Raw genomic sequence first — 25,888 nt, 5'->3', positions numbered from 1 at the left:
AAATAAGTGCCACTTTGCTTGACAAACATTTTATTTTTAAGACAGTTAGGGAGGATTCAGCCTGGTTGGACCATTGTTCCCACTGATCACTTTATAATCTATCAGATTATCTCACTTGAAAACAACATTTGGTAGCAGTGGTGAGACATGCTCTCACTGTGCAGAGATGGGGACACATCTAATTCCAAAAGAGAGAGAGAGAGACTGTGACAAAGTAATGAAAAAACTTGTTCATAAGATTAGAGCTCATAGGAAAACAGGATAACTATCCCATTTAGACTGCTTGTTAACGATTCTGGGTAGTGCTGATTGTTGTCTTTTGTAAGTCAAATTTTGGTTTGTTAAAGATTATTGAATTTCATTCTTCAAGCCACCTCCCCTGGCTTTCCCAACACCTACTTCTGATTTCTTATATTGTGTGATACTTTGTCAAGTTTTAGAAGGAAACTGAGGTACAGAATGGCTAAGGCTATGTCTACATTACAAGAACAACAAACGCAGAGCTACAGCTTGGCAGGCCTGTATTAAACCAGACAGTCCTGCTTTTCCAGCGTTTGTCCCCTATCTGATACTCAGACAAAAACAGATGGGGTCCAGTATCAGCTGGGGGACATTCTTTTGAAGAGCGTGCTGCTCCCCTCCATGCTGGTGTGACCTTGCATGCAAAGTCATGCGGGGTTGGGGCGGGGGGCAGGGGTGCAGTGGCATGCTTTTAAAAATGATGTTCCCTGTGCAGCATGATTGCAGATGTATCAAGTGGAGGGTTACCTTACATCCAGATTTTCCCAGATATGGCCTCCTTTTTGGTCCTCTGTTCTCTGTCTGAGCAGATTTTTGAAATATGAAGAAAGGTCCATGATTTTTTCTTGCTTGTCCTTTTTCCAACATTGTTTCTGGTAGAATTGCAATTCCTGGCATGTCCTAATTACGGTGTGTATGTTTACTGGTTTGCTACCCTTACGTCTGCACTGCTGCTGCTAGCAGCGCCACTTTCAGAGCTGGATGGCTGGAAGTGGCGGCTGCTGACCAGCCGCCCAGCTCCGAAAGCAGCACCACTGCCAGCAGCAGCGCAGACGTAAGGGTGGCATGGTATGATATTGCCATAAAAATTGAACCCTCCTTCCCCCTCCAACGCTCCCCGGTAGTGTTCTCTATTTGGGAACTTGAAATATGGTAACCCTAACTGAATGTCTAAGGTCAGGCCAGCGGGGGCCATTCCCAGAAGTACTGGAATGTCCCGTATACCAGGAATATGTGGGAGGTCACTGTAGCTGCATCTATGCTGCTGTAGTGTAGACACGTCCTTTTTCAATGGGTGGAGGTTTTCCAGCAATAGGCTGTAGCTACAGTGATAGAATAATTCTTCCTAGGCCTGGCACTTGGGGCATAAAATTTTTCACAGCCCTGACTGCCATAGCTAGGTCAATCTCATTTTTTATGGCAGGCCTAAAAGTCTTGCCAAAGACTCAGAGGAAGTCAGTGGCAGAGCTAAGAGTACAGGGTAGGCCTCCCAATTCTAAGCACCCCAATGCTTTAATTACCGTGTGGTCCCAGCCCAGGATGGCATGCAAAGCCCAGGGATGATACGTCATGGCTTTGCCATGGGGTGCTGTGGTGAGGCAGTAGGCTTGCAGGGCTCAGGAAAGTGTAACACAAGACATAGGAACAGTGTGTGAGGCAGGTGGGGGGGAGAGCACCCTGTCATGGTGACTGGATCCATAGGTGGAACACATTGGTGGTGACACTCGTGAATGCTGCCAGCCGTGCTGGGGGAGCGGGGTGTCTCTTATTCTGGACAGCAGGTGGGGCTGGGAGCCTGTCCCCTGCTCAGGGGCTGAGGGTGAAATACTGGCCTTTTGCAGTAGAGTCTAGTTTTGCCTTTGGTATCGCCAGGGCCAGCAGTCATGTCACCCTGTCTTTACGGTGGCCTGGGCTAGCGCAGAACAACGCGGGGGAAGGCCCGGAGACCGGAACTCTGCTCTGGGGAGCCAGTTTCCAGCCGGAATCCGCAGCCGAGCGCCGCTTTCCGCTCCCTTAGTTGCCTGGTAACGCCGTCAGTGAAGTAGCGGGAGAGGGGCAGGAGGGAGCGAGGGTGTCTCCCTGAAATTGGTCCCGCTACTACGGCTCCCCCGCTGCGGCGGCGAGGCGTGTTGGCCGGGCACAAATCCCTCCGGTGTGCGCCGGGATGATGCTGGAGCCGGACACTGGGCTCTCCTTGGCCATCGCTCAGATCGTGCAGCGGCTGAAGGGCTCCAGCCTCCACTCCCAGCTGGAGCGGCAGGCACGGGTGAGCCCAGTCCCCGGCCCTTGGCTGTCCTCCCCTCGCTGCCTGCCTGACCCGCTCCACCCCCACCCCGTCCTTCCATGCGTCTGTCTCCCTTTCTGCTTCCTTCCCCCACGGCCTTTCTCTGTGTCCCTCTCTCCGTCCCGCCCCTCACCCCAGCCGCTTGTCCTCCCTTCCCCCCTTGGCTGGACGCACACGGCCGGCACTCGCCCCTGACACTGCTGGGCGGATGCCGCAGGGCGGCATGAGCGTGGGAAGCCTGTGTGTGCCCAGAGGAGAGGGAGTCAGACCTGCCCTAAACCTTTCACTCTTCTGCAGGGCCGGGAGACTCGCTGCTTAACTGTCAGGGTAGTAGTTATATCCACTCCCTCTGGGCAGGGAGGATTTTGCTGTGTGTATTAATAATATGGTTAAAGTCGCACTCATTCAAATTGCTCCACCAAATGAATTGGGTCGTTTTTTAATCCTTAATTTGAGATGCAAGTTTTTTTTAACTCCCTCTCCTCCTGCGGTTTCCCCTCAGAACATAAGGATTTGGTGAAAAGGAAGGAAAATAAATGAAATATGCACCAGAAAATGATGCTGTAATAATTGTGATCCTTTGTTCTCACTGATTTCAGAGAAACAGCCGTATTAGTCTGTATTCGCAAAAAGAAAAGGAGTACTTGTGGCACCTTAGAGACTAACCAGTTTATCTGAGCATAAGGTTTCTCACTGCACTCTACATCTAATACGTATCTCCTTAGTGGACATCCTGTCCTGTGGATTGTTTGAGGTGGAACAGCCACAAACATTATGGCCTGAACTGAATTTGTAAATTTGTAACCTAAAACTCTGTCTTCATGTATTCCCCCCTCCACGTTTTTTTCTTGTGGATGACCTCTTGTCTTATTGTTCATGGCAATATCTGTTTTCATGATCCTATTCTCTGTAGTTTCTTTTGAGAACTTTTATTTACTTTACATTGCTTGTTAATGTCTTGATTGTTTTCTTGTGGGCCTTTCTGTTTGATTTTTTTTTTTAAATAGGCTTTTTAGAAAATCTCGTTTAAAGTAAGCAAGCTACATTTCTGGTTTCTTTATAGCAGCTTACTTTACAACTGTTCATTTCTGAAGTGCATTATTCTGAGTTAGGGCCCTGATCCTGCAAACACTTACACACATGCTTAACATTTTGAAGGACCGTGTTTGGTCATTCCTTCAGGTTAATAATTTGCATTGCCTATATTAGTCTGGATTTATTTTAGAGATGGTTATTTAATAGGACTGGCTATATAAATAAATGCTGTCAACCTGAAGATATTGTAAACAAACAACTTTTTTATGTTTCTAACAGCCCTTAGATTGTTAATACAGAAATAATTTTAAAACTCCAGTTTTTGTTACTATCTTTTTTTCTTTATACCTTTCTCATGGCTTGGTAATAAAATCAATAAAGTCAATTTTTAACTTTTTTCTAGTTTATCAGTTTTATTTTCAGGTTCTTAGTTCTGGGTTTCAAACTTTAAACACATTATGAAAACATTTATTTTGGTATTATGTTTTATAATTTTTTTTTAACAAAATTTAAATTGTGGACAATATTTTAAATTTACAGTGTCCCTGTTGTTGTACAAATGATGTTTTAGTGGATAAAACAAATGGTTATTTGCCTTACTTTAGTTAGTATTCCTGTATTAGACAAGTCTATGTTCCGTGGCTGTCCACTTTTGACTTCCATGATTCAGTGCTCTATTGATTTAATTTATAGCTCTCAAATTTTTGGGTTCTGCATGGGATCATGCCATTTCACTTTTATGTCAGTGTAGGCTTCCGACAGGATTATGCGTTGGACCCTGTATTATTTTCTGTATGTCTATTAGTGCTGTTCCTGAGTTTCATTGTTATTAAATAGTCTTGAAAGGATTAGATTTTTATTGATAAATGTCCATTTCGATGTACACACACAAACTGACAAAAAAAAATTTCCATCAATGATAAAGGTAATTTACAGATAGCCAAACTAAGAAAAATGCTGCTTGCAAACTTGTTAGAATTTGATTTAATTATATTTACTTTGTATATTTTGACATATGATGCTGACAATTTGTGTATTATAAAGTTTGAACTTTTTGAATCTTAACATTTTCTGTCATTAAGTAGTTGTCTGACTGGCCATTGTCTAGCCTCCTCCATAATTTCCCACAATTTTGAAATTTAAATAGATAAAAATAAAAAACTTAAACATAAAAACCTGTATTAGCAATCATAATTATATAAAATTGTTGTCTGCTATTTCAGATCTGTATCTTCTGCTCTCTTGTTTATATAGATAAGTAAATGAATATAGTGTTGTAAGTGCTATGTAGGTCACTACCAAACACAAAAGAAGATTTATAATCTAGATATATAAGTGAAAACCAACAGTACAAACAGAACAGAACATAATGGCCACAGCCCGGTTTCTCTTAAAAACTTCACAGAACAGGTGGATTTTAGAAGTTTGTGGAAGGAGCTTGGTATATATTAGTAGAGAGATTATTCCAATCATATGGAGAAGGTAAAGGAGACAAATTGGGCAAGAAGAAGGCAGATTGGCCAGAGTTTAAATATTGCGAGTACTTAGGAGATGAGGATAGAGAGATGTAGAGTAGGATGAAGCTTTGTAAAGGTGAAGAGAGCAGCTTGAACTTGACATTATTTGATGTCTACCTACAAAAACATTTCTAAATGTGATTAGCTGGTTTTGGGGATTTGTAGTTTAAATTAATACAGACAAAGTTGAGGTAGTGTTTCTTGGCTCTGATTGCTATTGTTCCGTCATTTATTCTTGCTTTTTAAGAGGTTACCTTTGGATCCTGGGTTTTTCCAGGAATATGTGCATTCTGTTTGATCCTGAGTTAATTTATGAACCTCACAATTATCCTCCCCTTACAAACACTATAGATCTCACTTGTTTTATCTTTTCTGCCAAAACTCTGATCTGTGTTCAAGTTTTCTCTGTAGTGGTTGGTTGTAATGGTTGTTTTTTTGTAGGGGCCGGGGGGAGGCATCCAGGCCTTCTCTGTTTTGTTTTTGTGATTTGTTGAATTTTGTTATTGTTATCTCAAATTACTGCCTAATCAGACCATTATATTGGCTAACTTTGAAGCCGCAGATCGTGTACAAAATCTTGCTATTCTTATGCAAGGCACCTCAACTCCTATTTATCTCTGGAACATGATCTATGTTCTGGTCTGCTTGTTAGTTACATTCTGTTTCTGACCTGAACATTGCAGTATAAATAAATCTGTACTAACTGCAGAATTGAACATCTCTACATGAAACCAATTTTAGATAAATCTCAACGATATTGAGATCCGTTGTGTTGCTGATCTAAATTCTTCCAAGAGAAAACTTAACTTTATTTTAGTTACTTTTAGCTCTTATTTGTTTTTAAAAAATATAAAAAATCACTTTGGGAGTTCTCTGTAAATAACATTGTAAACCCTCAAATCATTCAAAATTTTGTATGCATGTGCATGTACAATATCAGACAAATGTCAGGGTGTAAATCAAGATTTGTGTCCACATAGTGCCCCCTTAAAATTAGTGTCCAGAGTTTTTTTAGAGTTAGTGATATTTACTGAGCCTAATTAAAACATTGAGGAACTAATATTTAAAATAACAACAAAATTCTTGCTATACTCATTAATGTTTTTACTTTTTTTTTTTAGTTCTAGCAGGCAGAGCTCAAAAAGAACGGTTTCTGTTGTCAACTTACAGAACTTTTGAAAAAACTGGGTTTCTTAAGAATGATGTTTATGAATGTTGAGTCTTTGGACTCTGAGTAGAGATACCAGTCGGTTACGTTTTGGGTACAAGAAGGAAAAGGGGACTGTAAAGAAGAGAAGACTTCTCCTTTATTTCTTGAATTTTCATGTATGATATATTATTTATACCATTTAGGATAATTAAGTTGTCAAGCACACAGTGGAAACAGCAACTTGTTTTACTGGACTCTTCAGCATCAAGTTGATGTGAGAAGCTAGAGACCTGCATAAAGATTCAGAGTTATCTTTGATAATTCACTCTGATCGCAGATTAACTTTAACCCAAGAGTATTAAAAAGGTTTGAATATACCTCTGAGCCACAGTAACTAGAGGGTAGGGACCGAAGGCTAGATTCACAAAGGAGACTTAAATTAACTCCTAAGTGCCCCTCCTGCCCACTGGAATTCACAGCCCACAGTTTGGCACCTAGCCTTCCCATACAGTGCATGGGGAGAGTTAGGCTTGGTCTACACTACGAGTTGATGTCGGATTTAGCAGCGTTAAGATGAATTAACCCTGCACCCGTCCACACAACGAAGCCATTTTTTTTCGACATAAAGGGCTCTTAAAAACTGATTTCTGTACTCCTCCCTAATGAGGGGTTTACTGCTGAAATGGACGTCGCTGTTTCGAATTAGTGTTTGTGTGGACGCAATTTGAAGGTATTGGCCTCCGGGAGCTGTCCCACAGTGCACCATTGTGACCGCTCTGGATAGCACTCTCAACTTGGATGCACTGGCCAGGTATACAGGAAAAGCCCCGGGAGCTTTTGAATCTCATTTCCTGTTTGGCCAGGCGAGCTCATCAGTCCCAGAATCAAAAAAGAGCTCCAGCATGGACCGAACGGGAGGTACTGGATCTGATCGCTGTATGCGGAGAGGAATCCGTGCTATCAGAACTACGTTCCAAAAGACGAAATGCCAAAACATTTCAAAAAATCTCTGAGGCCATGAGGGACAGAGGCTACAGCAGGGACACAACACGATGCCGTGTGAAACTTAAGGAGCTCAGACAAGCGTACCAGAAAACCAAAGAATCAAACAGACGCTCCGGGACAGAGCCCAAGACATGCCGCTTCTATGCTGAGCTGCATGCAATTCTAAGGGGGGCCGCCACCACTACTCCACCCCTATCTGTGGACTCCAATGATGGGGTATTCTCCGCCATGCCTGAGGATTTTGCGGACGGGGAAGATGATGAGGAGGACGAGCTTGAGGAGAGCACACAGCACACCGTTCTCCCTGACAGCCAGGATCTTTTTATCACCCGTACTGAAATACTCTCCCAACCCAACGAAGCTGGAGAAGGGATCTCTGGTGAGTGTACCTTTTAAAATATAATACATGTTATAAAAGCAAGTGTTTTGTTTTTTAATGATTAAGTAGCCCTGAGAACTTGGGATGCATTCGTGGCCAGTACAGCTTCTGGAAGAGTCTGTTAACATGTCTGGGGGTGGAGCAGAAATCCTCCACGGATATCTCCATGAAGCTCTCCTGGAGGTAGTCTAAAAGCCTTTGCAGAAGGTTCCTGGGGAGAGCAGCCTTATTCCATCCTCCATGGTAGGACACTTTACCACGTCATGCTAGGAGCAAGTAATCTGGTATCACTGCATGACAAAGCCTGGCAGCGTATGGTCCTGGTGTTTGCTGGCATTCAAGCAACATCCGTTCTTTAGCTCTCTGTGTTATCCTCAGGAGAGTGATATCGTTCATGGTAACCTGGTTGAAATAGGCGAATTTAATTAAGGGGACATTCAGAAGTGGCTGTTCCTACTGGGCTGTTTGCCTGTGGCTGAAAAGAAATCCGCCCCGCAGTTAGCCATGCGGTGGCAGGGGGCATTGGCGCTGAGCTGTTTGCGTTTGGCTAGCAGGGATCTTCCCTGATGCCAGCCACACGGTGGGGTGAGGAATACAGCAGTCATCCCAGAGAATTGGATAGCGGGGGCGGGGGGTTAGTTTGGTTTCTGCTGCTGCATGTTAACAGGAAAACCGCAGCACTAAATGGCCAACTCAGTGTGCTTTGCTTGGTATGGGAGCGGAGGGTGCTGCTGTTATGAAGGTTGCAGAAGCCGAAAGACTATGGCTTACCATGGCCGCCTGCAAGCTGAATTCTGTTGCCCGGCACTGCATGTGTGATCTCTAACACCAAAGCCGCAGGCACTCAATATAAGATGCAAAATGCGACCTTGTACCAAAATCACATATGCTATGTAATGTGAATAGTGGTGTTCACCGTGAAAGAGTATAGCCATTGTTCTGTAAAATGTATCTTTTTAAATACTTTACTCCCTTTTTTCCCTCCAGCAGCTACAAATGTTTGAAGCCTCCGTCCTCCGTCCCAAAGGCTATCTCAGATAAGGCGGTGAAAAAAACGCACACGCAATGAAATGTTCTCTGAGCTCATGCAGTCGTCCGGCACTGACAGAGCTCAGCAGAATGTGTAGAGGGACACAATAACAGAGTACAGGAAAGTGGCCGACGAACGTGAGGAGAGGTGGTGGCAGGAAGATCAGAGGAGGCATGAGGCAACGCTGGGGCTACTGAGGGATCAAACGGACATGCTCCAGCGTCTTGTGGAGGTTCATGAATGGCAGCAGGATCACAGACTGCTGCTGCAACCTCTGTTTAACTGCCCTCCCTCCTTCCCAAGTTCCATAGCCTCCTCACCCAGATGCCCAAGAACGTGGGGGAGGAGGCTCCGGGCACCCAACCACTCGATCCCAGTGGACAGCCCAAGCAACAGAAGGCTGTCATTCAAGAAGTTTTAAAGTGGCCTTTTCCTTCCCTCCTACCCTACTCTCATACCCTACCCGGGCTATCTTGTGAGTTATCTCCCTATTTTTATAATCAAGTAATAAAGAATACATGTTTTTTAAACAATAGTGACTTTATTTCTTTTGCAAGCGAGCTGTGATCGAAGGGGGGAGGGCGGGTGGCTTACAGGGCATTTAGAGGCAACCAAGGGTGCGGGTTTTCATCAAGGAGAAACAAACAGAAGTGTCATGCAGTACCCTGGCCAGTCATGAAACTGGTTTTCAAAGCTTCTCTGATGCGCAGCGCTTCCTGCTGTGCTCTTCTAACACTCTGGTGTCTGGCTATGCGTATTCAGCGTATACCTCAACCTCTCACCTCAACCTGCCTCAACCTCCCACCCCGCCATAAACATCTCCCCCTTACTCTTACAGAGATCGTGGAGCACACAGCAAGCAGCAATAACAATGGGAATATTGGTTTCACTGAGGTCTGAGCGAGTCAGTAAACTGTGCCAGCGACCCTTTAAATGTCCAAATGCACGCTCTGCCATCATTCTGCACTTGCTCAGCCTATAGTTGAACAGCTCCTTACTACTGTCCAGGGTGCCTGTGTACGGCTTCATGAGCCCGGGCATTAACGGGTATGCTGGGTCCCCAAGGATAACTATAGGCATTTCAACATCCCCAACAGTTATTCTCTGGTCTGGGAAGTAAATCTCTTCCTGCTGCCATTTAAACAGACCAGAGTTCCTGAAGACGCGAGCGTCATGAACCTTTCCCGGCCATCCCATGTTGATGTTGGTGAAACTTCCCTTATGAGCCACCAGTGCTTGGAGCACCACTGAAAAGTACTCCTTGTGGTTTATGTACTGGCTGCCCTAGTGGTCCGGTCCCAAGATAGGGATATGCGTTCCGACTATTGCCCCACCACAGTTATGGAATCCTATTGCAGCAAAGCCATCTAATATGACTTGCACGTTTCCCAGAGTCACTACCTTTGATAGCAGCAGCTCAATGATTGCATTGGCTACTTGCATTACAGTAACCCCCACAGTAGATTTGCCCACTCCAAATTGATTACCGACTGACCGGTAGCTGTCTGGTGTTGCAAGCTTCCACAGGGCTATTGCCACTTGCTTGAGAGCAGCCCTCACAGTTCACATCTTGGTATTCTTGTGCTACAGGGCAGGGGAAAGCAAGTCACAAAGTTCCATGAAAGTGCCCTTACACATGCGAAAGTTTCGGAGCCACTGGGAATCATCCCAAAGCCGCAACACTATGCGGTCCCACCACTCTGTGCTTGTTTCCTGGGCCCAGAATTGGTGTTCTACAGCATGAGCCTGCCCCAGTAACACCATGATCTCCAAATTGCTGGGGACCGCGGTTTTAGAAAAATCTGTGTTCATGTCCTCATCACCGCTCTGCCGTTGCCTCCTTGCCTGGTTTTTCAGGTGTTCGTTCTGCATAAACTGCACAATAATGCGCAAGGTGTTTACAATGGTCATAACTGCTGTGGTGAGCTGAACAGGCTCCATACTTGCCGTGCTATGGCGTCTGCTCGGGCAATCCAGGGAAAAGGGCGCAAAATGATTGTCTGCTGTTGCTTCACGGAGGGAAGGAGGGTTGACTGACAACATTTACCCATAACCACCCGTGACAAATTTTTGGCTTCATTAGGCATTGGGAGCTCAGCCCCGAATTCCAATTGGCTGCGGGAACTGTGGGATAGCTACCCACAGTGCACCGCTCAGAATGTTGACGCTTGCCACGCTACTGTGGACACACGCTGCCGAATTAATGTGCTTAGTGTGGATGCATGCACTCGACTTTATACAATCTTTATACAAAAAGCCAAAAATTGACTTCTGTGAAATCGGAGTACTTTCGTAGTGTAGACATGGCCTTAGACTCTTAAAGGGATTCTCAGAAGCCAGGAAACTGAGCGGGCAGCTGCCTATGCCAGCTGCAAGTGAAATGCAAAGGAAAGGGAAATGCTGAAGGCTTAGATCCTCAAAGAGGGTTAGGTGCCTAACTGAAAGGCTGGAGAGCACTACTTCAGATTTTCAACCATGAACCCTCTCCTGGAGTTAGGTGCCTAAGCCAGGTCAGCCTCTCCCTCACAAAAAATGAGAGGGAGAGACACCCCTCCCCCCCACACACTATAGCCAATAGCTCAGTGGTCAGCGTACTTACTTGGAATGTGGGAGACCCATATTCAAACCCATATCTGATTTGGAGCAGGGATGTGGACACAGGTTTCCAACATCTGTAATGAGTGCCTCACCACCAGTCTATTGGCTGTAATGGAGTGGGTCTCTCTCAAGCTCTTCTGTTAGAACTGTTCCACTGTATATAAATAATTTAAATATTTATTGGATCAGAGAGAGAGAGAGACCCCATATTCCAGGGATTAGGACACTAACCTGTGATGTGGGAGACCTGGCTTCAAGTCAGTGCTCCAAATCAGGCAGAGCAGCGATTCAGACTGGGGTTTCCCAGATCCCAGGTAAGTGCCCCAACCAATGGGCTGTTGAATAGATGGAGGACTGACACACTTGCCGTCATTGTCTTTTGACAAGGGTCTTAATCCACTGAAAAATATGGTTCCGTTGAAATCAAATGCTTTGTGACATTGTGTCAAGTTTGCAAAAATTTTGTTTAGGAGAAAAATTATGGGGAAAAAGTTCCTACAATGTTGAAATGCCCTGTTTTGACATTTTTGGAATGAAATATTTTGATATTTCATTTTGAAATGACTTTTTGCATTTTTGTATTATAATAAAGTCAAAATCAAAATGAAATGTTTTGATCTGAAATAATTTGTGCCAGACTTTTCTTTCACAGAAAATTATGAAATTTTCTGGTTTCATTCTGATTTGAAATGAAGCCAGATATTGAAATCTTGTAAACTTTTGTGAAATGGAATTTCCACTTCCATTGAGCTGTAATAAAAATCTGCTAATGATTGTGAGTCACTCAGAACCTACTATAACCATAAAAATATCTGGCTGGATGGACAGATAGATAATTTAAAAAAAATAGGCCTGAGCATTTCATTGGGGCAGAAGATTCATAAGTTGTCCTTCTGACAGGTAGAAAAACCCTATCCAGACATTAGACAGACAATGGGGAGAAGTGGAGTAAACGAAGAGATGAAAACTGAAGCAGAGTAATTTTTTGAAAACATAAAAAAATGTGATATTAATTATACCAGTAATCACTATTGCCACTTGCATGACCATTTTCAGATTGCAATTTATTGTTGGCATCTCTGCAGAAGTGGGTCTTGAGAAGGGATTTGTAAGAAGACAGGGTTGTGGCTTTATAGATAAGTTATGAGAGGGAGTTTCATGCATAAGAATCAGCATCGAAGAATATGTGAAGGTGCTTGTAGAAGAAGCAGACTTCTGGGTGATAGACGTTGGCCCAGTGAAGAAGGCAGGTAAGATAGAAAGGATCATAAGGGATCTTAAAGTGTGGATAAAAAGATATATCTGATATGATTGTGACAGGGGAGCCGCTTGAGCTGATTAAAGAAGGGGAAGGGGGTGACATGACTGGAATGACTGCCCAGGAAGATGACCTTATCAGCAGCTTTTTGCTGGACCTGAGATGGGTGTCAGGAAGGTCAAAGAAGAAGGTTGCGTAATTAAGATGGGAAATAAGGGCCTGGACAAGAGTTTTAGTGGTGTTGGTAGAGAGAGCTGTCTGTTTTTTGGGAAAGTTTTGGCGGAGTAAGTGGCAAGATCTTGACACTACCTGGATGGGTGTGGCTAAAGGAAGGGCAGATAGACATAATAGCTTAGCTAGAGTGGACAGACTGTGAGATCAGATAATCAAAGCAACTATTTTGATCTTTTCTTCAGTACTAAAAGAATTATTGATACTGAACTTCGCTGATATGAAAGTTCGCATTTAGAAAGTGATCAACTCTGTAATATGCAACATTATATACCAAAATCTATCAAATAATAGTAGGCTCATGATTCATTATAGATAATAAATTTATTTTCATGTATCTCATTTAACAGAGAACTTACTGACCTGTTCTTGTATTAATAGAGATTGTAATCTTCTTGTCTATATTGTTCAGCAGTGACATTTGCAGTATGAAGAATCTTAATTGAATTGAATACAGTTATGAATACGTTAAACAGATTAAGGAGTTCAGAAACAACTTAAGTTTGATTCACAGAAGATCTTTATTAGTAATGTAGGTACACATGAATTTCTTTGCAGATGTGTACCTTGTTTGCAGCAGTAAATTTCTATCTTCAAATGAAACCTAGGAAGTTGATTAAAACTGCAAATATTATTATTTACAAAACCTATCCAGCAAATTTAAAATGACCTACTTCTGCCTAAAAGCTGAGACAAATTGTTACTTGCTCTCAATTGTTTTCCATCTCAATTGCTAGATTATTTGTACTTGTATATGAACAGTGCTTCACTTTACCCCTATACTGTTCCCTAGCTATCAAACATAATTTAATGTAGAAATGCTCAAATGTAGACAAGGCTATTGGTGTCAACGTCAATCAGGTTTCTATAATCTAAAATTTGTTCAAACATGTTCATAACTTTTTTTCTGCAAAGGGAGTATAAATTAAAATCCAACCAAAATTAGCACTTGGACTTCTTTGGGTTTTTGTAATATAAATTACCTAGCAAGCAAACTATGAACCTTTTCTTATGACCATTTTGAGAGAGTGTTATGATTAGGGAGATATCAGTAATTAAAGCTAAAAACATTTGGCACTTGTGTGAAACTAGCCAGATGAACAGAACTAAACATATACAAAAGTCATGGCACTTATCTAAGAAGAAAAGACTTTAAATGGAAGTCTGAAAATATTTAAACAGTGTGTAGAGCTATTAAATGGTCAACACATTATTGCTTTATGTAGTCAATTCAGTTGAATATACAGCTGAAAAAGGTGGTGAGTTAGGAGAGTATGATATCCACTCCTGAAACACAGAAGCAGGTTGATCCCATGACTAAAAAAATGTGAGCTATTAGGACGAAGTGTGTACATACTCCAAAACATAGTATTCTGAACAGTCCCAAGGCTTTGCTAAGGGACAGAAATGAAAACTTAAGAAAACGAAAGACCTCCCTGCCCCCATATCACTCAACTAATAAATGAATGGAACAACCTAGTAGACAATATTATTCAGAATGGAAAGTTTAATGTCATTCAGAATGTGTTCTTCCAGTAATTAGTAATTGTCACTATTGTAGTAATTGTCAAAATGTGCTTTGAGATTCAATTTTGATACTAATTCAAAGTAAGATTAGGTTTAAGGAATGTTTGGACTTCATTTTCCTTATTTTATTGTTCCGTGAGTTTCCTATTAAAGTAACTTCAAGTAAATGAAAGTAATGTTTAAGTTTTCCATACATTTAAGATTACAAGTGTTCTAAATGTATATAACTATTCCAGTTAAGTAATACATATAATTAAATATACATCCAAATAGCTACAGAATGAAATCATTCCATTATGTATAGAAGAGGATCGATACTGCAAAAAATTGTCTGTTATGGGGAGTGGGGGACTGCTTGGTACAAGACTTAATAGGTAATTGGAACTAGTTTCCTTTTGTATTTCCCTTGGTATTTAAGGTAGGAACAAACTTCAGGGTATGTCTTTAGGGCTGGTTTTTCCTTTCCACTGAACTAATATATTTACATTGGGAAAACCGCACAAAAGCATTTGCTGCCAACTGAGAAACTCTGATGGAGCAGTGATTGGGTAGATCCTACTAGGGCTGGAGCTATCACATTGTAAAGTTTCCTCCGGTCTTGGAAGACTGTTAGTTTGTAAACAGATTTATTGGGGCTCTGGGCACAAAGAACATTTGGGCCCCCCAAGTCCCCACCCCTATCCTGGCTGGAAGCCAGGCTGTGGTAAGAGCTGCCCAGGAAGCCCTGGTCACTCTGGGGAGCCCTGGACCCTCCACCGGCCCTGGTTGGCATGCCCTGAGTGTTAGGGGCTGCTCTTGGACACCACAGCTGCCCACCCATGACAGGTGGAGGGTCTGGGGCTCTTCACAATTACCCAGGCTCCCTGAGTGGCTCTTACCACAGCCTAGGGCAGTGGTCCCCAAACTGTGGGGCATGTCCCCCTAGGGGGCACGGAGCAATGTTCGGGGGGCGTGGTGGGGCCCAGATCTGACCTGCCTGTAGCCCCAGCTGTGGCTTTGCTCCCGTGGCCTTGCTCCCGGCCCCCAAATTTGGTCCCACTCTTGGCCCTGGCTCCTGGGGTGGGGTGCGGACCAGGTAAGAGGGAGCATAACCAAAAAAGTTTGGGAACCCCTGGCCTAGGGTGATCATATATCCCGTTTTGGCCTCAGCTGTTTGGACTTTTTTGGCAAAACTGGGAAGAGGAAACGGGACAAATGCTCAGTTTCGCCAAAAAGGGTCTGGGGGGTGAGTGTGCTGGGTTTGCAGGGTGGTGAGCAGTGGGGCTCGGGCCAGCCCTGTACAGGGGGGGAAGGGAGAGAGGCTAAGGTCAGCTCCATGCTGTATGGGGGGAGGGGGCCCTTCTTGGGCCCATTTCGGGAGGCGCAAGCGGCTTGGCCAGCTCTGTGTGGGGGTAGGGTGAATATGCTTACCCTACCTCAGGCTTTGTTTTCCAGCTGGGCCAGGGGGTGGAGCCTCGAGGAAGAGAGGAGCGAGGAAAGGAAGCAGGGGTCGGGACCAGAGTTCCGGTGCTCCTGCAGGGCCGCCAAATTGATTTGGGCCCCGGGGCACAGGCCCTATCAGCCAATGCAGTAATCCACCACTGTTTGTAAACCTCATTTAGGTAGAGGCCAGTTATAGCTTTTGGAGGGTTAGGTTGGGAATGAAGTTAGACTGGCTCAGGTAGAGCCCTGTTTCATCTTTAAGATTGATGTTTTGTCTACACAGATGTTGTAATGGTGTAACTTAAATTGGTTTAATTAAACCAATGCAACTTTTGTTTTGAACTCTTTTTTTATATCAATTTAAAACTGCTTATATTGGTTTAGCCAGCACCAAATTTATAGGTCCAAGTTATATCAATATGTCAGGTTTAAACTGATATAAAAGAGAGTCCTCACAAAAAGTCGCACTGGTTTAATTATATTGATATAAAATTACACCATTAGTTGTACCGGTACAACTTCGTGTGTAGATCAGGCTTGAGTTTAGCCTGGAAGTTTGGCAGTGGTCTGCTTCAGCCCCTAAAGGATTTGTTTAGTCTGGACAAAGCTTATTCAAACTCTGGATTTTTTTCTTTTAAGGGAGCTATATTATTATGGAGTTGCTGTGGGAATTTTTATAATAAGCTATTTCAGTTCCTCTGGAGCATAAAAAAAATCTATTTTCCGCCTGTATTTTAATGTTCTTTCATCTTTATATGCTCCTTTCTCTTTTACAATATCCAAGTCTACAACTCACAGTTCCCATGTACTACATCTTTGTATGACAAACTCTCCCATTATTATCTTCCAAATGCTATGTTATGGCTGAGATTCCTTATGCCCTGAACTCAGAAAATTTTAAGATCATGGTTTCCACAATAGTTGAAACTCATTCATCTTGTGCATATTACTTCTACCTGTGTAGTCCTAAGAATGTGTCTAATGTCATAATTAAAAATAGAAAGCTTACTCTCCTGTCTGCTTTTTTTCTTTTATTTATTAGGGTAGTCTGCACAAACCAGAAATTAAACTTGAATCACTAAAGGAAGATATTAAGGAATTTCTGAAGACCTCAGGTTTGTAATAGTTCATTCAGTTGCTGAATCTGTACAAGTATAAACACTTCTGTGAATAAATATAGCTGTAATATTCTGTAATTCCAGATTATGGAATTTACATTATTTAAAAAAATTTCAAACCAGCAGAACTTGAAAGCATTGCAGACAAAGGCTCCTATTATCTTCTTTTAAAATAGAGCAAAGTTTATGGAACAAAAATAGGACATTTAATTTGTTTCTCATGTTAAGACAGCATGATTAATTACTCCAGTGAAGAAATGGCCAAAGTTAAAGTTGTGCAGATGCAACCTCAAATCACTAGTTTCCAGGCATAAAGTCTCTACGAAAATTGGTGTGGTTTTATTAAAGTCTTTGGTATGTGCAGGGGGGAAGAAGAAAAGAATCATTATGTCCTACTTTGAAGAACCTTATAAACGTATGTCTGTAACTTCTGTTACACTACCTTACCCTCAGTATTTGTCTATGCTTGTCATGCCATGTCTTTGCTTGCCATGTCAGGTCATTTAGGTTCTGATACTGCAAAGGGATCATCAACAGGGGAGTGGAGTCCCACTGAAGTTGTTAAGATATTCAGCATGTGTAATGGTCCACCCAAGACATTATTGAGATTCAGCAAGGAACTTAAGCATGTGGTAAATTTTAGGCATGTGAGTAATCCCAATGAAGTTAGGCATATGCTTCAGTACCTTGCTGAAGTACTGTTTTTTGTTATGTAAGGCACCATTGTGGGGATTCAATAGATAATAGTTGTAAATAAAAATGTTAGTGGGAACTTATTAAATGTATTTATTAAACTTATTTATTTACTAAAGCCGGATGGGAAGCCTGTTTTGTGGAATTTAATTTTTGAATGTTTTGTAGTTTAAGTTCTGTAAAACTACTAAATCATGGAATGATTTATTGAGATTTTGTAAAATCTAGATACATTTAAAGAAACCCTTTAACAATTTTTTTTTAAAAATACAATCACTAATTGGAGAAAGTAATATCTGAACTTTATTAAGACTGGTTAAGGATAGTTGCATAAAAATATAACATAGTTCAAATAAGAAAAAGTAACATAAATTATTTTAAGATACACTGTTAATATGTACAATGCCTGTGAATTTCTCTAAGAAACAACTTGACATTCTAAAATACTTTTCAGAAGTCTGACTGCAAAAGGAAAAAACCCTTCCATCCTCAATAATCTTAAAATACATACCTTTATAGAGAAGGGATCTTACCATTTTTGAAGTCTAGGGATAAAATTTTCAAAAGTGCCTAACTCAAAAGGCACCTAACTCACTTTTGAAAATGGGGTGCCACTCCTAAGTCATATAGGCACTTGTCCTGCTCTCTGTGGCAAGAGAGAACAACTTTTCTCCATCTTTTTTTATGGCATCTTTTTATAACATACTCGGTTTCTTCTGCCTTTGTTCATGTGGTTTGCATTCCATCCTTTTGATCATCTTTGTTGCTTGCTTCTGAATCCTTTCTAGTTTCTCTACATCCTCTCTATACATTGGTGACCTAAATTGGTACTCTGGCTGAGGCCTCACAAATGCTGAGTAGCGCGGTATGATCACCTCCCATGACTTGCATGCTATGCCTCTGTTAATGCAACCCAAAATTGCATTTATTTATTTATTTATTTTGCAAGAGCATCACATTGCTGACTCATGCTGAGGCTGTGATCAACCACAGCTCCCAGATCCTTCTCATCAGTGTTGCTGCCAAGCCAGTTATCCTGCACTCTGTATTTGTGCATTTGGTTTTTCTTCCCTATGTGTAGCACTTTACATTTGTCTTCATTGAGTTTCATTTTGTTGTCTATATAGCTCAGTTCTCCAATTTATCAAGATCTCTTTGAAGTTTAGCTCTATCCTCCAAGTATGCAACCCACCCTCCCCCAGTGGGGTCAGCGTGTTTCAGGTGGATTCTCCACTGACACAGTGGTGGGCATACTTGCCACTGACAGGGCTCTGAGCTGGGACCTGGTGGAGCAGGGAGGGCCTGGGTTCCCCTACCTGGCCGCTCCACTCCTTTCCCCCCCCCCCAGATAATGGCTTACTTGTCTGAGCGGCCGCCAGGCCAAACAGCCCTACTGAAGAGGGCCGTTATACTGACTCTGGCTATTGGGCCACAAAGCCCTGAGAGAGGGCAGCTATACAGACTCTGGTCACCAGGCCACACAACCCTGCTGAACAGGGCAGCTTACCGACTCTGGTCTCTAGGCCACACAGTCCTACGGAAGTGGGCAGTTATCCTGACTCTGACCATGCAGCCCTGAGAGAGGGGACAACCCTACTGACTCTTGCCACTAGGCTACACGGCCTTGGTGAGGCAGGAGGCCACACTGACTTTGACTACTAGGCCATATACCCTGGGCAAACTTGGTAATCATACTGGTTTGAGCCATTGGGCCCCGCAGCCCTGTGGGAAGGGGCTGTCGTCCTGACCCTGGCCATCAGGCTATACAACCCTGAGAGAGAGAGTGGCCATATTGACTTTTACCACTAGCCCAAGACAAGGCCACACTACCCAGGGCAAGGGGTGATCATAAAGACTCGGCCCTGGGTTGCTGCATGACACAGTGGCTCTGAGATTTCTTCAGCTAGTTCTTTCAGTATCCTGGGGTGAATAGCATCAGGTCCCACTGACTTGAATTAATTCAGAAGATCTCTGACCCATTCTTTACTTATCTCAATCTGCATCCCTTCCCCTTTGTTGTCTATGATAACTTTGCTAGTTGTCCAGTCACTTGTTGCTTTTTGTGTGAAGACTGAAGCAAAGTAGACAGTGAGCAGCTCTGCCTTCCTATCGTCTTCCAAAACCAGCTCACCTTCTCCATTGAGCAGTGGACTCTCACCATCCTTAATTTTCTTTTTTGGCTGATATATTTGAAGACCCCTTTCTTATTGTTTCTAACATTTCTTGCCAGCTGTCACTCAGTCTTTGCCTTAGCTTTCCTGATTTTGTCCCGCTATTCCCATGTATATTTCCTTGGTGACATGTCCCTCCTTCCATTTCCTATATGTATCCTTTTTGGTTTTTAGATAGCTAAAACGCTCCTTTTGCAGCCACTTTGGCCTCCTGTGGCTCTTCTTTTCTTTCCTTTGCATCGGAATAGCTTGATATTGAGCCTCTAATATTACATGTTTTAGGACCTGCCAGCCCCCTTCAACTCTTTTTTCTTCCTGTTTGGTCTTTCCATGGGACCTTGCCTGCTATTTCTCTGAGCTGATTGAAATCTGCCTTTTTGAAGTCCAGTGTCCTTGTTTTGCTGTTCTCATGTCCTCCTTTCCTTAGGATCTTGAAGTCTATCAGATCATGATCACTTCCTCCCAAGTTCCCAACCACCTTTGTGTTTGCAACTAAATTATCTGTGTTGGTCAACACCAGATCCAAAATGGATGACTGCCAAGTTGTTACGTCAACTTTCTGAATCAGAAAATTGTCCCTTACGCATGCTAAGAGCTTGAGTTCATTTGCCCTGAAGAATACAATAACCAACATACTACAATATTATACTTGTGTATCTATGGTTGCACTTAAAATGTATATGATATTATATGTGAATAACTGTGATTCTATAACTGAAGACTGTATTGTCAAGCTTTTGAACCAGGAGGCAGAGATAAGGGAGCACGTGCAAATTCTAACTTTGGCCTTCTGTGTTTTAACCTTCTGTTAGTGTAGTTATTTCTTTCCTCCTGTGCCTTTAGGGAGAGCCTGAAAGAAAGAGAGAGAACTTAGGTAGATGTGAAATTGAATTGCAGACGACAAACTTTAGTGAATCTGAAACGTTCCCTTGAGTCGGTCTTCAGATACTTAAAAGTTTACTTGTTTATGAAATGATTGCCAATTTCTTTTTTTTTATTTAAACAGGATGGGAAAAGAGGCTTCAGAATGCTGTTTATAGTGAACTCAATGTGTGAGTTTTTATTCAGTATTTTTATTATATATGTTTATGTACATTTATATCTGTCTGAATGATATGTCTGCATTATTTGCAAGACCATTGTGTATATGTCACACTAGGGAGGTATAATATGTTCCTGTATTTTTAGTGCATCACAGATTTCTTTTTCTACCCCCAAAATGGATGACTTTCAATGAGACTTAGGCTGCTAAGTGCTTAAGCTACTTATTTTAAAATGGGATGTAGGCTCCTAAGTCACTTAGGCTCTTAAAAACATCACTAAGATCATCTTCTGCAAGATCTATACTGATGCCATTGAAGACGCAGGTGAGCAAACAAGGAAGTAAATACAATTTTTGGATTTTTTTTCCTAGTTTTTTTTGTCTTTTGCTTTCTAGTTTTGCTTTTATAAAAAGATGTTGAGTTTATTTCCATAAGTGTACTTGAAATGTTGAGGGCGAAAAAAATGGTCTTTTACTTATGGCACTGACTCAGAAGACCTTGGTTGAATTCCTGGCTCTGCCCTTGGGCAAGTCACTTAATCTTTCTGTGCCTTTGCTCCCCATCTATAAAATGGGGTAATATTACTTCCTGTCTTAGACCATTTGTCTGTCTTTAGATTGTATGTTTTTTGGAGCAAGAACTGTCTCTTAAATGCATTTATATTACCTAGAACACTGGCACCCTATGATGTTTGGGACACCTCAAGACACTGCTGTAATACAAATTGTGATTACATTAACTGAGGGACAAAGCAGCAGAAAAAGAACATACTTGTTTTGATTTTCTTTTTCCCCCTGCATCTTCTAGAGCCCTGATAAAAGCTCTAGTATTAAGATGTTGATATTTCTCCAAGTGCACAAGGTGAGTTTCTAACTTGATGGCTGTTGCTTACATCACACTTGAAAACATCTGAACCTCTGTTCAGCCGACTTGTTCTTGTTTCAGTGTGAGGATTCCTGGAGGTACCCAGGACTGTGAGGTGCCTCACTACTACCTGGCCTTAGCATGAAGAAGCTTTGACTATGCCTGCCGTTGGTCAGATCCCAACTCCACAGGCCACGGGTAACACAAACTCTCCCCTCGAGGCCTCGCAGGCTGCGCTGTCACTTTGCAGGTTAGCGATTGGAACACTCAAACCCTCAAGCCCTCCAAGTGTCTCCCTGGAGCATTCAGATTCTGGTCCACTGAACATACTCCATATTCACAGATTTGCTGTTTCCAAAGAAATAGTACACCCCCGCTTACCAGTTCTATCTCAGATCACTTCTTCACTTGACACACCGCCCTTAGATATGTTTATAGTGAAATCAAATATAAGTTAGTTTAATAAAGTGTAGAGATTCAAGTGGTAGTAGTATTAAGATGAAGTATAGGAAACAAATGAGTACATATTAAGTAAAATCATAACATGCATTCTAGAGCCTAGACTTAATTGACAATATACTCTCATGTTTTGTAGAGTATTGCTCACCCCAGATCCTTGCAGCACTTTACAGCCAAGTTAGCTGTGACCCTTCTTTTATGAGAGACAAGTATGCTGTCAGTTTGCCTCCCTTTGTGCGGGATTCTGTTTGTCGCTTTGCACTTCAGTATATAGCAGAATAATCCTTTATCTTTATTCATAGACAGGACATCCACTCTGTTGTTTGTTTATTCTTGTAGATTTCCTCTGATGTAGGTAATCTCTTCTTTTACGTATGGCTTAGTAAACCAATAAGCATACATTGGGAGTCATACAATACACAAATGCTCAGACAAGGAGATAGATGTCTGTTACCTTCTGCTTGAAAGGAAAACTTCTGAGGTAGTCACCTCCTGGTTACCTATCTTAACTCAAAGATCTTAAGAGAGTAATTTTAGATACATAATTCTTTAAATATTATCTTTACATACATTTTGCAATGATTATGACAGCCAGTGGGCTAACGGCTCTCGGTAGAGACTTCGCATGCTACCCTTTGGCATCTCATGTGCCCTCTTCCAGTTTGAACTAAGGGGTCCCAGGGTTACATTCAGTCACTGCAATTTTTCCACCATGTAAAGCACAGACATTTTTTTCTTAATTACGAAAGGTATTTCTCTAGAAGCCCTAATCTTTATCTTTTATTTCTTTACTAATATTTTTGCAGGACTTTGCTTGTCTGTCTTACTTATGAAATGCATCTCTTGGTGTTCATATTTTGCATTTTGTCTAGACAGTTCTTTATTCCACCAGCTACTTTTCTTCCTGTGCTTTCATGTTTTTATTGCTATGCAATTTATGGCTAAAGATTGAAGCTCGCTGTGATTGGCACTCCAAAATTCTGCAGTTACTTTGGAGATGTTCAGTTGTGAAAACTAATCAAGTTACAGACTGAACTTGTTTTTTTGAGAAATACAGTTTCCTGGAAAGAAAAAAAATGTCTAAACAGCCACAAAATTATCTTCTTCTGTAATACTGCTTTAAAAATTTAATGAAACATGATTTGATTTGTTTTATGAATATTTGTGATGTGATTAACTGTTGTTTTTACAAAATGTTCTATTTATGTTATATCTTGTCTACAGCCTTGAATATTTATTTTACATCCTTGAAGTACTCTACATGCATAGTAAGATGATAAGAGACTGCTTTTTATGTGAAATCCCATTTTTCAAGTTTAGATTACAATCCACAAAATTATTGTTCATTGTCTTATCCAAAGACAGAAATTATATTTGGGTTTATGAGTGTGCACATTTCAACCATGCCAGAGATTTACAGTACCCTTTGCTATTTCTTTTCTTATTAAGAGTGTGAATACCTATAATGCAAAGATAGGAACTGGGATTTCACTTATTGATACTGATCCTTTTTTCTTTTTTTTTAAACGTTTGGGGTTTGACCATGGCTTTAGAATTATTAATGCATATATTGTACTGCTTCTAAAAATAATTATAGAGATGAGAAAATTTGTTCAAAGATTACTCTGATGTCTTTTACTCTTCAATGTATTTAATAAGAATCTGAACATTCAAAACATAATTTTATTTTCTTAAGGTTCCCTTCACCATGTCATCCTGCAGCACCCCCTGAGCACATGAAAGAACCCTTAGTTTACATGAGGAAAGCACAGGTTGGTTGTCATCAATCTATCTGTCTGTTTTCAACTAGAGCATTTTAAGTTTATGCTATATATGTCTACCATACAATTTTTAAAAATCACTGTACATTTAAAAATGAAACTTTTATAGGTGTTTTGGTATAAAAATGAATATATGTTGTATTTCACAATGGAAGCATCAATAGATAAAGTAGAATGTGGTTGAAGTAGGGTACAATGGTAATCAATGAGTGTTACAGAGATGTGGAAAATAGAATGGTTCACAGAATGGAATATGATTTAGAAAAAAAGCTTAGGAGGTATTTGTCATTTAATTTGTGGCTAATGAAGTGGGATTTTGAAGAGTCAGGTAGTGAAATGGGTGCAAAAGGATAAAGATGCTGTCCCACATGATGGTAATAGACAAGAAGGATTTATTATCCAGTATGAAGAAAACTGAAGGGGATAGTAAAAGGAATAGGCAGAAGTCTAGAGCTGAAGGAACTAAGTGAACACAAAGGAGAATAAGAGGAAATTGGGTACAGGTAGACAGATCAAAAAAGGATCTTGAACACAGAGAGAATATTTTACTTTCCTTGTTTGATTTATTCATGATGTTTTACCAGTAAATTCTACATTAAACTGGCATCCTTTCATCTGTGAGAGACGGTGGGAATTGAAGCCTATGATGTAGATTGTTTGCAATGTCTCATGTGACTGAGTAGTCCAATCCGAGATTTGAATGATCTTTGGCAGTTATTGCAAATGTATGTATTTTGGTTGGGAACTGCTTGCTTCCTACGGGCTCTTTTCTCTTCAAGCTGTAGGAGCCAGCTTCTGTCATGGACTTTGATACCCTGATTGAGACAATGGTGCCACTTGTTACGATCACTTGTCAAGATTTCCCATTGGTCAGGATCAATTCCAAATTCCTTCATATTTTGCTTGCATGTGTCTTTATAGCGAAGCTTGGGATGTCCTATTGTTGTTGTTGTTTTGTTTCCTCTGGTAGCTCCCCCTATAGCATGTTCTTGGGTATGCATCCATCTTCTAACCTACTCAAATGGCCCAGCCAGCACAGTCATCTTTGCTTGAGCAGGGCTGTCACACTTGGTACATTTGCCCTTTGAAGAACCTCTGCATTGGTGACTTTATCCTGCCATTTGGTGTTGAGTATAAACAACGTAGGTGGAAACTGTTTAACCATTTCTCCTGATGAGCATAAGTTGTCCATGTTTCCCCACCATACATCAGTGTGCTGAGAATGCAAGCTTGGTACACTAATATTTTGGTCTTGATGGTAAGCTTTGAGTTGTTCCATGCTCTTTTAGTCAGTCTGCTAAAGGTGGTGGCAGCCTTTCCAATGCGAACATTTAGCTCTTCATCCAGTGAGAGGTTGGTGGTCACTGTAGAACCTAAATAGCTGAACTTTTGGACTACTTCTAGCTGGTTTACATTTAAGGTAATAGAAGGATCTTGTGAAACCCCCTTTCCTAATATAACCATTTTCTTGATGCTGATGGTGAGAGTGTTAAAGTCAGATTCAGGACTCACATAATTTGTCAGACCACTCTGTTTATTAGCAAAGCACTTTGCTAATGCACCCAGATGTGAGCCCCTCTCTGATGCTCAAGGTAACTTATTTATACAGCTAAGCCAAAGCCAATTTAACATAAGAGACAAAAGAAAGTAGAAACTGACAAATATACATACATGTCTTATTTGCATACTAACGTTTACCAATCTCCTAGTTCAGTAGGATCTCTAAGTTAATTAGTTTGAGGACCCATTGTCTCACACTCCTTAATGTTTCTTTTCCTGACAACTATATTTCAACAAACCCTTCAAGTAGCATTTCTTTAATGAATTATAATTTCAATATAATTCATTCTACTTTCACAAGAGCAAATGCCTGACAGTCACTTGAAAGGCGGTCCATGAGTTCTTATAGTAGATCTTCATTGTGGGCTAGCAACATCAGCGAATAGAAGCTCCCTGATTAGCACCTTTTTGACTTTGGTCTTTGACTTAAATCAGGACAGGTTGAAGAATTTCCTGTCTGATCTTGTGTGAAGATACACTCCATCTTTGGTGTCCTTAAACGCACAGTTCAAAAGTACCGAGAAGAAGATTTCAAAGAGTGCAGGGGCAAGAACACATCCTTGTTTCACTCCACTTTTCATCTCAAAGCTGTCTGAAGTGGACCCATCAAACTGGACAGTTGCTCTCATGTTGTTGTGGAATGAATGTATAAGACTTAACAGGGTTGGTGGGCATTCTGTCTTTTCTAGTATTGCAAATAGACTTGTTCTGCTGATTGTGTTGAAATCTTTGGTTAGGTCCA

General features: G+C 41.4%; 2 protein-coding genes across 3 annotated transcripts in view; both read left to right on the top strand.

The window, feature by feature from the left end:
- The first annotated feature begins 2,042 nt into the window (after positions 1 to 2,042).
- Positions 2,043 to 25,888, top strand: part of TBC1D19 (TBC1 domain family member 19) — a 112,318-nt gene continuing 88,472 nt past the window's right edge. For both annotated transcript variants that reach the window (XM_084626596.1, XM_084626595.1), the window contains exons 1-4: positions 2,043 to 2,287; positions 16,500 to 16,572; positions 20,446 to 20,491; positions 23,502 to 23,577. In XM_084626596.1, the coding sequence (XP_084482722.1) occupies positions 2,186 to 2,287; positions 16,500 to 16,572; positions 20,446 to 20,491; positions 23,502 to 23,577 (297 nt within the window). In that variant the 5' untranslated portion in view covers positions 2,043 to 2,185. The remainder of the gene's footprint in view (positions 2,288 to 16,499; positions 16,573 to 20,445; positions 20,492 to 23,501; positions 23,578 to 25,888) is intronic.
- LOC311519741 (zinc finger and SCAN domain-containing protein 20-like) lies at positions 6,217 to 8,904 on the top strand. The gene is made up of 2 exons (XM_084626597.1): positions 6,217 to 7,391; positions 8,379 to 8,904. The coding sequence occupies exons 1-2, from the start codon at positions 6,806 to 6,808 to the stop codon at positions 8,393 to 8,395; spliced, it is 603 nt and encodes a 200-aa protein (XP_084482723.1). The 5' UTR covers positions 6,217 to 6,805; the 3' UTR covers positions 8,396 to 8,904.

Source organism: Lepidochelys olivacea (assembly GCF_965140295.1).
Source record: "Lepidochelys olivacea isolate rLepOli2 genome assembly, chromosome: 4".
Classification (NCBI taxonomy): Eukaryota; Metazoa; Chordata; order Testudines; family Cheloniidae; genus Lepidochelys; species Lepidochelys olivacea.
This window is presented reverse-complemented; position numbering and strand designations above follow the sequence as displayed.